General features: G+C 47.7%; 1 protein-coding gene across 5 annotated transcripts in view; it reads left to right on the forward strand.

Moving 5' to 3' along the window:
- Positions 1 to 16,224, forward strand: part of sipa1l1 (signal-induced proliferation-associated 1 like 1) — a 54,050-nt gene that overhangs the window by 29,565 nt on the left and 8,261 nt on the right. For all 5 annotated transcript variants that reach the window (XM_053881850.1, XM_053881851.1, XM_053881855.1 and 2 more), the window contains 13 exons: positions 1,007 to 2,521; positions 3,024 to 3,246; positions 3,983 to 4,113; positions 5,701 to 5,889; positions 6,561 to 6,735; positions 6,919 to 7,022; positions 7,097 to 7,254; positions 10,467 to 11,046; positions 13,026 to 13,124; positions 13,981 to 14,156; positions 14,221 to 14,508; positions 14,576 to 14,725; positions 14,789 to 14,913. In XM_053881850.1, coding sequence (XP_053737825.1) covers positions 1,133 to 2,521; positions 3,024 to 3,246; positions 3,983 to 4,113; positions 5,701 to 5,889; positions 6,561 to 6,735; positions 6,919 to 7,022; positions 7,097 to 7,254; positions 10,467 to 11,046; positions 13,026 to 13,124; positions 13,981 to 14,156; positions 14,221 to 14,508; positions 14,576 to 14,725; positions 14,789 to 14,913 — 3,787 coding nt within the window. In that variant the 5' untranslated portion in view covers positions 1,007 to 1,132. The remainder of the gene's footprint in view (positions 1 to 1,006; positions 2,522 to 3,023; positions 3,247 to 3,982; positions 4,114 to 5,700; positions 5,890 to 6,560; positions 6,736 to 6,918; positions 7,023 to 7,096; positions 7,255 to 10,466; positions 11,047 to 13,025; positions 13,125 to 13,980; positions 14,157 to 14,220; positions 14,509 to 14,575; positions 14,726 to 14,788; positions 14,914 to 16,224) is intronic.

The following is a 16,224-nucleotide window of genomic DNA, read 5'->3' on the forward strand; positions in this document are numbered from 1 at the left end:
GAATGCTTTTGCAATTTCACACTTGAGCGAGAAAGACAACAGCAGACTGGAGATCCCTTCGAAAGCCCTTCAGAGTGGGGACCCTCACACAACTCCATGGAGAGAGAGAGAATGCGTTTAGGCCGCGTTTATCTTTCCACACAATTAGAATTTCACTTTGAACGTTGGCGAGCCGAAACTGTCGGGGAACTTTCAAAGAGAATGATGTTTGATTTATTTTTGTTCCTCCTTATCTCCTCTCTGCGCCTCAGCCTGCCGCTTCCTTGTCGACACCGACCGACATGAAAAGTGTCGGAGGTCCAAAGAGGCAGTTAAACGTTCGGAACTGTTAGCAGTTTTCTTTTTCAACATTGTAATTGTGGTCCTAACAAGTGCAGACTGAACTCATGAGTCACGTCTGGATTATAACCCTGACTTCACGCCCACCTGTGGACTATTGGGGCCGATCCCTGCTGGAGACATCAGAGTTAGGATGGTTCCCTCAGCAAGATATTGAACAAATGACCGTCCGGGAGCCTTGTTTTTACAGTCAAGACTCTGTATTCCTGCTGCAGAGCTGCAGGAGGCTTCCACAGACAGGCGCGTCTTCTCAGCTGTAGTTTTCAGATCTGAAACCCTTGCCTGATGTCGTATCCTCTCGCCGCGTGAGCTCATAATGCTCAGTCAGACGGTCCACCTGTTGTCTGAGGTTGTAAGAAAACAAACGTGTGGAGACTTGACGCAGCTCACCTGCCAGCGTGGGAACGTTTCTGGTCCAACAGGTGTATGACTGTCAGTGAGCCAGTGACTGCAGTGCGGGTGGTAGCTTTTAGAACAAGAACCTGGGAGGGGGAGTAGTAGTCAACACGGACAACTGATATTGCTGGAATACTATTGAGAACCTGATGATCCAGTGGCCTGTTCCGGGAAGATCTTGTCCAGCACTTTGAGCAGGATTGTCTGGATGCAGTTTCAGAAGCACCTTGGAACCAACTCTGATTCTCTCTTTTTGTCTGCTCTCTTACAGCACCTGATGTGTCCATGAGATGCGCTCATCCCAGCTGTCTGTGGGCATTATGTTGACCAAAGGCTAATCCCATCAACACCCCATTTTTTCTTCTCCCTCCCGTTTCCCTTCCCTGTGAACTCCACCATGACCAGTCTGAAGCGGTCTCAGACGGAGCGCTCAGTCGGCGGCTCTGTGCCAGCGACCGACGAGTTCTACACACGGCGCCTGCGGCTGCCAAATGGAGGAGCTCCTCCACCGCGCAGTGAGAGCACCCACATCTCCTCGTCCTCCAACACCGGAACCAACCCTGGTGTTCCTAAAATGGGGGTCCGGGCACGTGTGGCCGACTGGCCACCCAGGAAAGATGGGGGAGGGGGAGGTGTTTGGCATATCACTGTGGAAACGGACTCTCCTAGCAGCTCCACCACCACCAGCTCTTCAGGGTCAGGAAGTGGAGATAGAGACAGACTTGTTGGTGGGAGTGGGAGTGGGGGTGGGGTGGGTAGTGGGGGCAGTGGTGGAGGTGCGGTGTCTGCTCACAGCAATCTCTCTGCCAAGCTGGGCCACCTGATAAGCCCCCAGGACTCATCTATGCTTCGCAACATCCATAACACACTGAAGAACAAGATGCAAAGCAAAGGGAAAGACAATCGCTTCCTGTCACCAGATGGTTATCTCGGCTCCCCTCGCAAAGGCATTAGACGCATCCGCCAGCGCAGCAACAGTGATATCACTATTAGTGAACTTGACGGGGAGGGTAATGAAGGCTGGTCTTTCTCTGGGTGGACACCCATGCACCGGGAGTATGGGAGCACTTCCTCCATAGATAAACACGGGGTTTCAGGGGAGAGTTTCTTTGACATGTTGAAAGGGTATCAGTCCTCTGAGGCTCCAGATCAGCGAAGTCCCGCCCCAGAGAGACTCACAGAGCTCTTGACAGTAGCTCCTGTAAAACAGGCTGCCTTAGACTTACCAGATGGACCTTTGGGCCCCATCCGAGGGAGTCCCGCCAGTCGACTGAAAGAACGAGAGAAGCACTTGAAGAGGAGGTCAAAGTCGGAGACGGGCGGAGAGTCAATTTTCCGCAAATTACGGAGCGTGAAGGTGGACGGCGACTCATCCAGGGCCGGTTCTGATGCTGAGGATGGGGGCAAGGGTGACGACGGCAGCCTGCCTCCCAAACCGTGGCTGTGCCAAAAGGGATTTGCCCATTTTGACGTCCAGTCTCTCCTCTTTGACCTCAATGAGGCCATACAGAGCCGGCAGCTGGGAGCAAAGCGCAAGAACACCACCACAGGTGCTTCGGCGGCTGCCGCCGCTTCAGCAACATCCTCCCTCTCTTCAAACCAGTGCGGTGTGTACGGGTCGCCGTGTGGATCCCAAGAGGAGCTCAGCAAAGAAGGGGCTGGGCACAGTACCAACCCTGCCTTGGATCCTGGCGATGACAAGAGCAATGAGCTGGTGTTGAGTTGCCCCTGTTTCAGGAACGAAATCGGCGGAGAAGGGGAGCGGAACATCGTCCCTGCAAAACAGGTTGGTTTTAGGGAGAAAAGAAGTTAATGAAAAAAAGAATGATGATGATTTGGTCCTCAATTCATGGCATGGCGCACTTGACTTGAAGGCACCAGTGTTGGATGGTGTTTATGTCCTTTCATTGTCAATAGTTCTCAAGATTTTTTCAGTCCCAGTCCAGCTAGTTTTAAAACCTCATTTCCGCTCCTCCACAACAAACCTGCCATGTCAGAGGACATCTTCCCCTGTGGTGGTTGACACTTTGTGGACTGATGTGAGCGAGATACAGTCATCACAGTGCTTGTTCTCTGGACCATCTGTTCTTGCTCGGTGAACAGATATGAGCGTTGAATTCCTTTGGGACTTCACCATACTGGCCTGAAAATGTGTCTTGCTTCTCCTAAATAAGTTCAAATGAACACCGAGGCTCTGCTGACTTACTTTATTTTTTTACTTTCCGTTTCACCACTGACATTAACACAACAATCCTTGCACTACAATTTGGATGTTTCCCGTCCTTCAGCAGGGCAGCATCGGCAGCGGCGGGAGCTCCAGCAGTTCTCCGGGGAGCACAGAGGAGGGGCCGCTCGAGGCGACGCTGACTTCTCATTTTACCAATGCTGGAGTGGCTGTGCTGGAATCCCCTAAGGACGGGCCCAGCCAGCACGCCGATCGGTCCAAGCGATACATCGTGGAACATATTGACCACGGTGCCTACTACTACAGGAAGTACTTCTACCTGAGAGGTAAATTATATGACTACAAGTGATCAATTGTGTTGAGAGGGTGAGAAAATACATGCGAATGTAGCTTGGTGTGTGTTTCCAGTTCACCGCTACAACACAGTGTCTGGCTATCACGGTGTAGCGGTCAAGTTTGAGGCTGTTGGAATAGTCTTTAATGCGCTCAAGCAGTGATGTGCGGTGAGGTTTATGGCTGGTGAGGCACTGACTTCATAACAATCAGATTTACAAACACATGAACCCTACAGAGCAGCCTATTTGCCATTTCATTGGCAGCAGTTCACAGCTTATGTTTAAAATCTCATATCAGCTTTTTACATACAAACTGTACAGCACATTCACACACAATTCAAACAACAACAAAAACGTTATTATGGTCTTACCTTACTTCCTGCTTCGATTGAAAGTCCAGTTTCGACAATTGTTTGAGTTTAGATGTGCAATCCTCCATTGCGCCATCTATGGTGAGGCTCAGTGGGTGGCTGCCTCGCCGTGCTTCTCTTCTCAGTATTTGACCAGTAAACGTGAAAATTCAGCCATTTTGAATAAAAACCAAAAGTGGTGAAATAAAAAAACATTCATTCATTGTGTAAATCAGTGGATAAATATAACCATTTCATATATTTTTTCACCTGACTGCACGTCACTGCGCTCAAGTCATCAAATGCAAGCAGTCCAACAGCTGACCTCTGATGTGCGCCCTTCTGCGGACATTAATTGATTGTGTTCTGCACCCTAGAGCACTGGAACTACCTGGGCTTGGATGAAAATCTGGGCCCAGTGGCCGTAAGCCTGAGGAGGGAAAAGCAAGAAGAACACAAGGAGCACGGCCAGCAGTACAACTACCGGGTCATTTTCAGAACCAGCGAGGTAAAGAGTTTCTCTTCCTGAGTCATGTGATCGAATGTCTTTACTCATCCAAACTAACATGAAAGACAACCGTGGACAATGTACTCACAGACAAATAAACTTAAAAAAAATAAAACAATAGACGAACAAATACCCAGAAATACAACAGTAATGCGCAGAAATGAGCGAAGTCCAAGTCCGCCACTGTGCAGCCTGACAGCAGTGATGATGTGAATCAGATGCATCGCGTCCGATTGTCTCCTTCTCTCCACTGGTACTTTCATCTGGCTCTGCTCAATCACAATGGTCAATCAGGCAGCCTTTCTGAGAGCAGTTCTCCAGAGAATCCCTCCGCCCCTCTCAGTCATCTTCTCCTATAGGCACTAAAGCTCTGTCCTCGTTCCCCGAGCTCGACGCCCACCCACCATCTTTGTCAACTGTGAAAGACTCTGCCATTTCACTGCTAAACAAGACCAAAATAGAGCCAAAGGTATTTGAGTGGAAAAGGAAAAGCTTGGTTTTCAAGCGCTCCATGAGTAATAGCCCCCCGGTCTCTAGGGATGACGCACAAGCCAGTGTGCCGTGTTTTGCTGTGTTTTGCAGTGTCCTTTATCTGCTCGCTAATTGCTATTTTCAGGGTCGGGGGCTGAGCAGGTACGGGGGGGCGGTGGGCTGCACTGATGGAGCAGGCCTCACGCTTGTGTCCACCCTTGTGAACCTCAGCATGTGGCCCCAGAAATGTGACCGCTGGAAGAGTTCTTATTAAAAGCCCCGCGAGCAGAGCTTTTAAATAGACACTCGGGCATCGCTTCGGTCTTCACTAATTCATGACGGTCTTCTCAACCAGGGGCGACCCTGTTCACAGCTGCTTTGTGTCCCAGAGCATGAAAAACCATCTATTTGGGGACAGCTAGAACAAACTTTGGCATGATTTTTCACCATTTATTGGTTTGTTTTCAGTCATTACCTGGTGATGTCTTTTGGTAGCACAGCACAAAAACATCACGGTGAAACTGGTGACCTGTTAGCTCTACTTTCAGCTTGTTTCTTGAATGTAGCTTCTAGTGTGAAGGACTAGTGGGGAGCAACAGCTAAACTTGGGTCCACCTCCATTTTGGACAGACATGGCACTGGAACACAAAATAAAACGATAAGCTTCATGGCTGAAGCAAAAGAGGATGGGTGTGACTGGAGGATGATGAAGACGGTGGAGGACAGTGGTGATCCCTGAGGGGAGGTCCGTAGTGTAGTTTCCTGGATTCATTCTTCCGTTTAAAAGTCCAGTGCAGGCTGTAGGGTCAAAGGACTTTGGTTTAGGGCCTTAAAACCGACTCTCTTTGGACCACACAGCTTCTTATCTTATCTTCTAAAACTTGAGTTGTCGCCACGCAGATTGTTTGGTGTTTCCACATCTCATGGGAGAAATATCGGGCCAACTATTGATTTCCAATCTACAGGGTTGGAAAATATGAGGTGGTGAAACTGACTCTGTAACTGAGTTCCAGCTGTGTTTCTGTCACGAAGTGATTTATCATACACAAACCCGATCAGTGTCAATCCACATCTCCAAAAGCAGCTTTTATGACCTGGCTTCATTTCTCCTCACAGTTAAATACCCTGCGAGGCTCCATCATCGAAGACGCCGTCCCGTCCACATCCAAGCATGGCCTGGCCCGAGGTCTTCCTCTCAAAGAAGTTCTGGAGTACATCGTGCCCGAGCTCAACGTTCACTGCCTGCGCCTCGCTCTCAACACGCCCAAAGTCACCGACCAGCTGATGAAGTTGGACGAGCAGGGGGTGAGTAACATACAGCCAGTTCATCCGTCAAACTCCTGAGTCAAGCAGCAGACATTTCATAAGCACACACGATTCACATCATTATTTTATTTTATTTTTATTTTTGTTTTTAGGCACATTATTTTTAATAGTGTAGCATCCAAGTTGTCTTCATTCTTTAGTATTGTTTTACTCTCCATGTTTCTGTGATCATTGAACATATTTTTTCTTGCACTGTTCCCTCCAAACTGGGTCCATATTTCTTTTCAAAACTTCATATAAGACTGATAATAAATACCAACATACTGAAACAAAGACTGCCTTTTTCCCCTTTCATTTCAGAAAAACAATTCACATAAAAGTATCATTTTCTTTTCCTGCTTTTGCATCAATTTTTCAATATAATGTACACGTACATATGTCCTGTATGTATACTTTGTTTTTCAATTTGAGAAAATACATATTTTTTCAATTTGATAAAAATATTAATCTATCATTTGTTTATAATGCATTATTTATTTTTAATTTTTTCAACTATTTAGTTCTTTTTTTGGAGTGAAATACTGTTATTTAATGTCCGAACAATGTTCTTGTCTGTTCACGTCAATAATGGTGATCACGAGTGGAAAGTCTGTTTCTTTAGTGTCGCAGCCCATCATCACTTCCTGATGAAATGGTTTCCCTCCGTGCAGCTGAGTTTCCAGCGCAAGGTGGGAGTGATGTACTGCATGTCCGGGCAGAGCAGCGAGGAGGAGATGTACAACAACGAATCCGCCGGACCGGCTCTGGAGGAGTTCCTCCATCTGCTGGGGGAGCGCGTACGACTCAAAGGCTTCTCAAAGTACCGGGCCCAGCTGGACACCAAGAGTGAGTGACACGTTCAGACGTGGGTTTGTTGGGCCATACGTCCTGAGGTGCCACTGCTGCTCTCTGCTACCATCCAGTGGCTGTGGTGCAGAAGTGCGCTGTTGTGAAAGCACAAGTGTTGGCTCAGCAGAGACATAGGCTGCTGACGAAAGGAAGTTTGAACGCGTTTCTGTTTCTACTCAGCTGACTCCACTGGAACGCACTCCCTGTACACCAGCTACAAAGACTACGAGATCATGTTCCATGTGTCCACGATGCTGCCCTACACGCCAAACAACAAGCAACAAGTGAGTCGACCTTGTTTAATGTCCAACGATGCCTTCAGGATCATCTGTTTTAAACCGCCTGTCTGCCGCTGCAGCTGCTACGAAAGAGACACATTGGAAACGACATTGTCACCATTGTGTTCCAAGAACCCGGGGCTCTGCCTTTCACCCCCAAAAACATCCGCTCCCACTTTCAACACGTCTTTGTGATCGTCCGGGCGCACAACCCCTGCTCCGAAAACACCTCCTACAGGTATGTTCGTCTTTTCAGTCTGGATTTCTTCAATCTTGTGTCTTTCTTTTTGTTCAGTTGGCAATGTTATTATTTATACTTTTAACAGTCAAATATTTAATAGTGAAATATTTAAGAAACACTATTACATATATATATTAACTGTTTCTTAAATATAAATATATAAAATAATTCAATTAGTCTTCATTTACTTATGTGGTTTTCATATTTTACGTGGCATTCTATATTTCCGATAACATATATATTTAATTTCTTTCTTGTAAACAGTGAACTGTACCTTAAACTTTTTTAAGATTAGAAAAATGTTTGTTATTATTTGTTTTGTGGATTATTGAATTCCAATACTTGGGTCCAGTTCACCTGCATTATATCTGTTCGGTGCTCCTTTTTCGTCAGTTACCATTGCAGAACACGTTTTGCTCTGAATACCTTCATATTTTTTCATTACTTCCAGCACTTCATATTTATTAAAATTGCTATGTCTTGATATATTTTGTTTTACATATTTTCCTATTTTTACTATATATAAATATCATGTATTTTTTTACAAATATCAGTAGCATTTTTTTTCTACTTTTAAATGTACTGTTCATTTATGTATTTTCTCACCATTTTCAATGTATTTTTAAAATGAAGAAGCCTATCTCCTCCTTATCTCAGCTGTAGTGGTATGTCTAGGTAGTGTGTATTTTCCGCCTCACTCGAATGGAGCTGTTGTTGCTCATATTTTGAGCCGAATAATCACATCAACTCCATTTCTTTCATCCAAAATAACTCCTTGGTCTCAGGAGTCAGTGTTAAATATGAATTACAGCACGTCAGTCTGGGTGTATATTTAGAACTTTAATTTAACTGGTGAAAGACACCGAGTCATTTTCAGCTGTGAAGGACTTTTCTTCTCGGCTTCTCCCTCCTTTGTGTCGTTATCAAGGTCCCGTCATTCTTTCTTATCGCGCCTGCTCTGCTCTCCCTCCATCAGACGCCTGTTTTAATTGCATTCTAAACACGTTTCAGAGCTTTTTAATTGTCCCCCGTGAGGATCCACCGCTGCTCAACAACAACAACAACACAAACAACACAAACAGCATTTACATGCAGCTTCTGCGCTGGGTTCAGAGTAACCCACTTTCTGAGGTGGTGCTGGGATTGATTCGGGGTCCTCCAGGGAGTTTGTTCTCAGGGTGCGAGGTGGGGACACCCTGGGCAGGACACCGTTTGGAGTCATCTGTTCAAGCTTCTTTTTGGACTGCGGGAGGCAACCAGAGTGGCCCACAAGCTTGGGGAACACACTGAGGTTTCCTCCAAGTTCACTACAGCAGGCTTTGTACTCACCAGAGCAGCGAGAGGTCCGACTCTCTTTGCTTAGGCCGCTGCCCCTGAAAACAGTCTCTCAGAGTTTATTGCTTATTGTGTGATAATTTATCGTCCACGATATCCCGCCAAACACAATCTCCACGATGTCACTTATGCATCTCACGATAAATGTCATAAACACGTGACACACTCGCTGCATTGGACCTGCACACGTGAACATGAGGAGACCGCGATGGCGCGCTGCGCTCTCCAGCTCCGTCAGGCATCAGTTAGGGTCCATCAACAAATACTAAAACGTTCAAAGTATTTGTGAAATATTAAATAAGACAAAGAAAAACAAGCATTTTAGGAGAGAGAATTGTGAAAATGTGTTTCATCCCACAAGAGAAAGGACAGAGTTTGTACCATGATCTGGAGAACAGAATCTGACTCAATGATCATTTATTGAGATACAGCAGACAGACGGCTCCATTTAACCCCTAAATAAAGCGGCCGGCTTCTACCAGAGACGTGAAACATTGAGTTTCTCACCTCTACACTTGGTTCACTATTGTATTTAGACATAAACTAATAATGATGCCGGAGACAAACTCCACTAATAAGTTTCATCATGAAACACTTTCAAGATAATTCTGATAATTCTGATAATTATCGTTATCGCCGAAGTTACTACATTTATCGTGATAACTTTTTTTGTCCATATCGCCCAACCCTATTGTGAAGTCAAATGAGTGTTGAGTCAGCACTCTTTCACAAAACCGGTGACCCGTCCACAGAAGTTAAAGACGGTTTGAGAAATGGCGATCTTGGCGATCAGAATGAGACGTCTCGGAGGCTTGTGTCTGCACTGGTGTTCCAGGGTTGGATTCCAGACTCCAGCTTTTGCTATAAACAAAGGCATTGCTTTTCGCCGCTCACATGTAACCCACCCACCACAAGAGCGGTTGACTCTCTCTTGCTCTGGCCCAGTGGGCAGCAGGTCGTGGAAGCACAGAGGTGCCCACACGCTGGATATTTATACGACCACAAATCACAGAGAACCGCAGGAATGTTTTCTCGGCTGCCAAAACCTTCCAGCTCCAGAGATCTGTGCTGTGTGTTCCCGTCTCTCCCACTGCACAGTCAGAAGAATGTGTTTTCATAAGAGGATTCTTTCCCCCTCCAACCCAAACCGGCCGCTTCTCCCTGACTTCTCTCCCTGTCGTGCCTTCCCCTCGTCCTCTCCCGCTGTCCCACCTGCACTTTACCTCGCTGAGCTTTCGTGTTGCTGAGTCACAGGGCGCCGACCAACTGACTCACAGGTGCTGGAGTTCAGCAGCAGAGCTTTTATCGCCGGCGTTGAGTGAAGCCGCTGATGACGGAGGAGAATGAGAATTAAAAGGCCACTGTTTTTATTCCATTCTTTTGTTTGCTCAACTCGCTCGGAGCCACTTGAGTTGCTCTTGTCGGAGTTTTCTCTCTGAGTCACCGACTCTGCGCATAAACTCTTATCTGTCACTGAATAGCAGCTAACTATTAACCACAGGAATCAACTCATGAATCCATTATTTATTTTTAGAATAATTTTTTCAGTATTTGTAGGCCATATGACCAATTGATCTTTTATGATATTTAGCCCTGAATATTTACACTTTTCTATTCTACCCTCACTCATGTTCATCCATGTATATATTACTGATATTGCCACTTGGTTTTCTTCTACTTAAATTAGCTCTAATCCTGTGCCGTCTTGATCAAATCTTTAGTCTTCATTTCATTTGACTTATCATTGGAACTTTATACTTTAGTTGGGGGCAGCAGTCCAAATGAAGAGTAAAACTAGATCAGGCGCCTCGTGCTCACTACGTCTGATCCATGACCTGCTACGTTTTTAATGAACCCTCTCGCTCTCCCTCTAGCGTGGCGGTCACCCGTTCCAAAGACATGCCGTCCTTCGGGCCGCCCATCCCTGATGGCGTAACCTTCCCAAAGTCGTCGGTGTTCCGGGACTTCCTGCTGGCCAAGCTCATCAACGCCGAAAACGCCGCCCACAAGTCCCACAAGTTCCAGGCCATGGCCACCAGAACCCGGCAGGAGTACCTGCGGGACCTGGCCGAGCGGCACACCACCAACACCCCCATCGACCCATCCGGCAAGTTCCCCTTCATCTCCCTGGCCCACAAGAAGAAGGAGAAGAGCCGGCCGTATTCGGGGGCGGAGCTCCGCAGCCAAGGAGCTGTGTGCTGGCCCGTCCACGTGGAGGACCACGGCACTGGCGCCGAAATCGAAGCCTTATTGGCCATCTCCAACGATTTCCTCATCCTGCTGGACCAGGAGGCCAAGGCCGTGGTCTTCAGCTGCGCGACGAAGGACGTGATCGGCTGGACGCTGGGCAGTCCGGCGTCTCTGCGGGTTTTCTACGAGCGGGGTGAGAGCGTGGCACTGAGGAGCGTCGGGAACAACACCGAGGACTTCAAGGAGGTGGTCAAACGTCTGGAGGTGAGACGGCTTTGGAAATGTTGAACCCTTAGCTCCATGTGGAGAAGCTGTTGGGCGTCACACGTCCGGTGCCGCTGACCCACTCTGGCCAGTCGATAAACACTGCTGAGCAGTGGAGAGTCCTGCTTGTTGTTGTCGCCATCAAAAGGTGACAAACAAGCTCTTGCAAAGAGCAGAGTGGTGGGATATCTGATCAATAGTCCCTGTTGGTGGCTGCCATTTATTTTCTGCCCACACACTCACACACACACACACACACACACGCTGGCGTGTTTGTGTGTCCGCATGCCAACGCCGACGTCTCATCAAGGCTCATTCACGCCGTTTCAGAACCGCCTCTGATCCACACTCACCTAATTGCTTCTTCTGAGCAGTTTCCATGACGACTGCTTCAGAAAAGGTGTTTCCTTATGTAATCGTTTCGGCGCTGGGGGCCGCATTCATCTTCCCACGTTCCAACTCTGAAACATTTAAGCTCAGAAACGAGGCTCAGCCGCCGCAGCGTTGTGCGTCTGTGCGACCCGCTAATTGCCTGCGCACAACTTTGAACTCGGATTTTAGAAGGCAGTTTCTTCATCGACACCAGTTGCCAGTGAAGTTAACCTTTATTGAGTATTGAAAAAAATCTATTTCATTTTTCAGTGTTGATACTTTTCCCTAATCACCATATTATGAGACAGAAGAAGGACATCTTTTCATTTTTCTTTCTTTCTTTACCTTTTTGTGACAGAATGTAAAATATTTTTATAGCGTGTTTTGGATTTTTTTTTTTTTTATTCGTCTTTATAATTTTTTAAATTTTCATACTGATTTTTGATAACGTTTTCTCTCCATTTAAATACAATTGTGTTTATTTAGTGTTTTTATACATTTTATTTATTGAAGTGTTTGTGAATTCATTTCCCTTCTCTTCAATTCTGTGATTTGTAATTTTTTTTACACATTCATTGATTCGGAATATTTTCTTTCTCCATTCATAATCTCATATTTAATTTCCTACATTCCCTTTTTAACGTAAAAATGAGTCTATTTACTCAGGCTTGTTACGAAGCAAATTCTTGAGCGCATCATAAGCAGGTGGACTTCCTAATATGGTCACGACTCCCGCGGCAACTGAGAGACCAGCTGTCTGTTCCACACATGACTTTATATGAACAAATAGCTTCTTCTTTCAAGGCAGTGATGTTGCACAACAGCTTATCATTTAATGCACTATTAATCTCACACACACACACAAGTGTATCTCTTTCATTCTGCAGTTAAAGCATCTGCCGTTAATCTTCCATCACTGCAGCTTCCCCTGCAACACAGAGGAAGACAAGTGGCCTTGGGCTTCTCCTCTATTTCCATTCCACTCCTCCTCCTTTGTTTCTCCATTCTTTATTGCTCTCTTCTTCTTCTCTCTCTCCCCCGCAGATTCTTCTGAGCGCGTCCTAACAATTGCTGTCAGGAGAGAGTCGGTTTGCATGTCATCCGCTCAAGTTTGTTTTGTTTCTGTGGTTTTGGTTAATCCTGTTTGGACCCATCAATGGAGGGATAATGAGGCGGGAATATTTGGAACCTTTTGAAGGGGAAACTGAGCCTCAAATGCCAGATATTTGTAGAGAATTTGTATTGCATGTTCACACACTGCTGTGCCAAAATCGCGTGTTATTACAATTTTATTTTTCAATATAAATGTCACTTTTTTTTTATAGATTTTTCTTTTTTCTTTGTGAAAGTGGTTATGGAGGTGGAATTCCTTCATCCACTTTGACAACCCTGGTTCTTACTGTGTTACGCACGATGCCATGAAAAGTATTCGGCCCACGCTCTCAGCCGTAGAAGCCTCTTTACTCTTTTTGTTGTAGCTTCTGAGCTGGACTCGCTGGCTCTTGTGACAGCTGGCTCATCGGGTTCATTGCCTTCTAAGCTTGACAGTTGCCTCATATATGTGCCATTCAATCTGTAACAGTGATGTTGGTGTTTGATGTCTGCAGCTGCTGACGAAGGGCTGCGAAACATCGGAGATGACTCTTCGTCGTAACGGCCTCGGACAACTCGGCTTCCATGTCAACTACGAAGGGATTGTTGCTGAGGTGCGTGTCTTTGTTTTGTTTTGATACCTTGGTATCTGCTCAGGACGTAGCAAAGACTAGTAAGGCGGAAGTGAGAAGGGCATTGAAGAGGATGAAGAGTGGAAAGGCAGTGGGCCCTGATGATATACCTGTGGAGGTGTTTAGGAGAGGTGGCCATAGACTTTTTGACTGGAACGTTTAACAGGGTCTTTGAGAGCGAGAGGGTTCCTGAGGAATGGAGGACAAGTGGACAGGTGAAGTAACAGGATGCAGAGATAAAGAAGGTGGGGAGGTTTGAAGTACTGAGGCTCAACAGGGTGAGAAAGTGTGAGAAAGAGGTGAAGAAGTGGGTGCAGGCAGGATGGAATCATTGGAGAAAAGTGTCAGGTGTGATGTGTGACAAAAGGGTGTCAGCAAGGATGAAAGTGTCCAAAAGGGTGGTGATGCCAGCAATGTTGTGTGGTTTGGAAACAGTGGCACTGAGGAGAAGACAGGAGGCAGAGCTGGAGGTAGCAGAGATGAAGATGCTGAGCTTCTCTCTGGGAGTGAGCAGGATGATGATAGGATCAGAGGGACAGCACATGTGCTCAGGTGTTTAGGAGACCAAGTCAGAGAGGCTGGATGGAGATGGTTTGGACATGTACAGAGGAGAGATAGCAGTGCATTGGTAGGAAGATGTTGAGGTTGGAACTGCCAGGCAGAAGGTGGAGAGGAAGGTCAAAGAGGAGATTGATGGAGGTGGTGAAGGAGGACATGAGGTTTGTAGGTTTGAGAGAAGAGGAAGCATGAGATGGAGGAAGGTGATTCGCTGTGGCCACCCCTGACGGGAGAAGCCCAAAGAAAAAGAAGGACACCTTGTTTTCTGCGCGTCCTCCAGGTGGAGCCGTATGGTTACGCCTGGCAGGCCGGACTACGCCAGGGCAGTCGGCTGGTCGAGATCTGCAAAGTGGCGGTGGCAACGCTGACTCACGAACAGATGATCGACCTCCTCCGCACGTCGGTGAGCGTCCGCGTGATCATCATCCCGCCGCACGACGACGCCACCCCCCGCAGGTAGGAGCTAAGCTGGTTTCTCTGGAGGCCTGTGGTCGGTCCTCACCCCGTCTCCCTCCTCCAGAGGATGCTCCGAGCTCTACCGGATGCCCGTGTCGGAGTACAAGAGCAGCAGCACCGACAGCGGCTCCTTCGAGTACAAGTTTCCTTTCCGCAGCAACAACAACAAGTGGCAGCGGACGTCCAGCAGCCCCCAGCAGTCGCTGACCGCCTCGCCGCAGCCGCACACCCCCAACAGAGCCATCAGTCTGGGCAGCTCGGTGGGTAAGACTCTGTCTGCCGAGCGGCTGGAGAGAGGAGCCGTCATCCCCCGCAGTGTCAGCAGCGACGGCCGACCGCTGGACACCAAGAGGTACCCGCCTCCCCTGCGCCGTCCGTCTCCCGTGAGTGACCCTGACCCTCCTCCCGTGCTCCGGCAGGATGTCTCCGGGCAGCGAGTCCTACAGCCTGGCCTCCTCTCTGGCTCTGGGCCGCTCCCCTCACAACCGCAGCTCTCCCAGCAACCTGTCGTGCTCCAGCGACGCCTCCGGCGCCTCCGCCCACTGGAGGCAGAAGTCCATGCCAGAACAGTGAGACACCGACAGGTTTCAGGGTCGACGGTGCCGTGCTCACCTTTCTGGCTCTGCTTGCAGGTTCGCCAGTAACCGCCACTCACCGCTGTCGTCGGAGAGGCAGGTGGTGGGCGAAGGGGGCTCTGGCGGGAAGTCCCAGAACTGGTCCCGGATGGAGGATGGAGGGAGTGAGCGAGGATCGACAGGTGAGTGGCTGCAACATCACCACCGCCTCTGACTCTGATCCAGCTGGTCGGCACTCTCCACCACGGTGGCCGCGGTGTTGCTTGGTTGGCTGACCTTCCTCCTCTGAGGTCCTCCTTCCTGTGGTTGGTCACCCGTGCGGTCCTCTCTACTGCCGCTCTGCTGGATCCTGGAGCGATTCTCCAGTCTGGCTTGACCTCGCGGATCACAGGAGACGTCTCTAGTCTCTTATTTTCGGGGTTGTTTATAGTCCTCGGCCGGTCAGCCAAGAGTCCAGCCCTGCAGTGCTCTGTGGTTTTAGGCTTCTGCGCGACCCACTTCCTCCCACTTAAGGCTGCTGACCTGACAGTGACGTGGTCCGGCTGCGCTCAACAGCAACAACAACAGCAGCAGAACAAACAGACTCACATTCATGTCTCCGATGACGTGAGCTGCAGACATAGAACCATGACTGTCAATCAGTGTGAGGAAGAACGATACATTTGTTTAAGTGAAGATGAGGTGAAACTGTCTCAGGACTGAACTAGAGCAGCAGTTCTTAACCTTTCTGATCTCAGGACCCACCTTTTCCAGACCAATGGCCCATTCAAGGAATAGATGTGATTCATTACTGTGATTTCATTTGTGTTCAATGACCATATACATGTAAACAAACCAAAACCTTGTGAAATGACATGAGACCATGTGATCAACACCAAGGTATTTGTCACGGAAATATCTAAACTGCAGCAGGAGCAGGTGCAAGTCATGATCTGTGGAGAAAATTGGAAAAACTGTACGTCATGAATACAATTGAATAAAATAAATATAGTACAAAGTCTAAATATATGAACACATTTTCTTTTTCATAAATGACCTCCAAAGATGGGTGAAGTGTGAAAGAAAGAATTTGTTTTCAAAACTGCTCCAACAGGTGAACAGCGTTTACTGTTGGGGAGCCATCACTTTTTTTATCATTTTCAAGAACTTCTCCACAGTTGGTAACTATCACAGATTTGCAGCTGTCATGTCAATTCAGTGACTCACTACTGCCTCCATACGTGGCTCATGTATCGATCAAAACAGCAAGTGCATCTCTCCACCGTCGCTGGACTTGACAAAGAAAACAGTCTAAATAACCATGGCGATATATCAGCGTTGGGAGTGGGCGGGGCTCAAACCCGTCGGGCTGCTGCAGGCGTTTTCTGGTGCACCGTCACCTCCGGCACGTCCATCTGTCCAATTAGAGACGCGGCTTCTCCTTGCACGCTGAACATGCCAGCGTCCTCTTTCTCACCTTCATGTGGAAGTGGTGCATTCTGACGCGTCCCAGC

Source organism: Synchiropus splendidus, chromosome 12 (assembly GCF_027744825.2).
Source record: "Synchiropus splendidus isolate RoL2022-P1 chromosome 12, RoL_Sspl_1.0, whole genome shotgun sequence".
In the NCBI taxonomy this organism is placed as follows: domain Eukaryota; kingdom Metazoa; phylum Chordata; class Actinopteri; order Syngnathiformes; family Callionymidae; genus Synchiropus; species Synchiropus splendidus.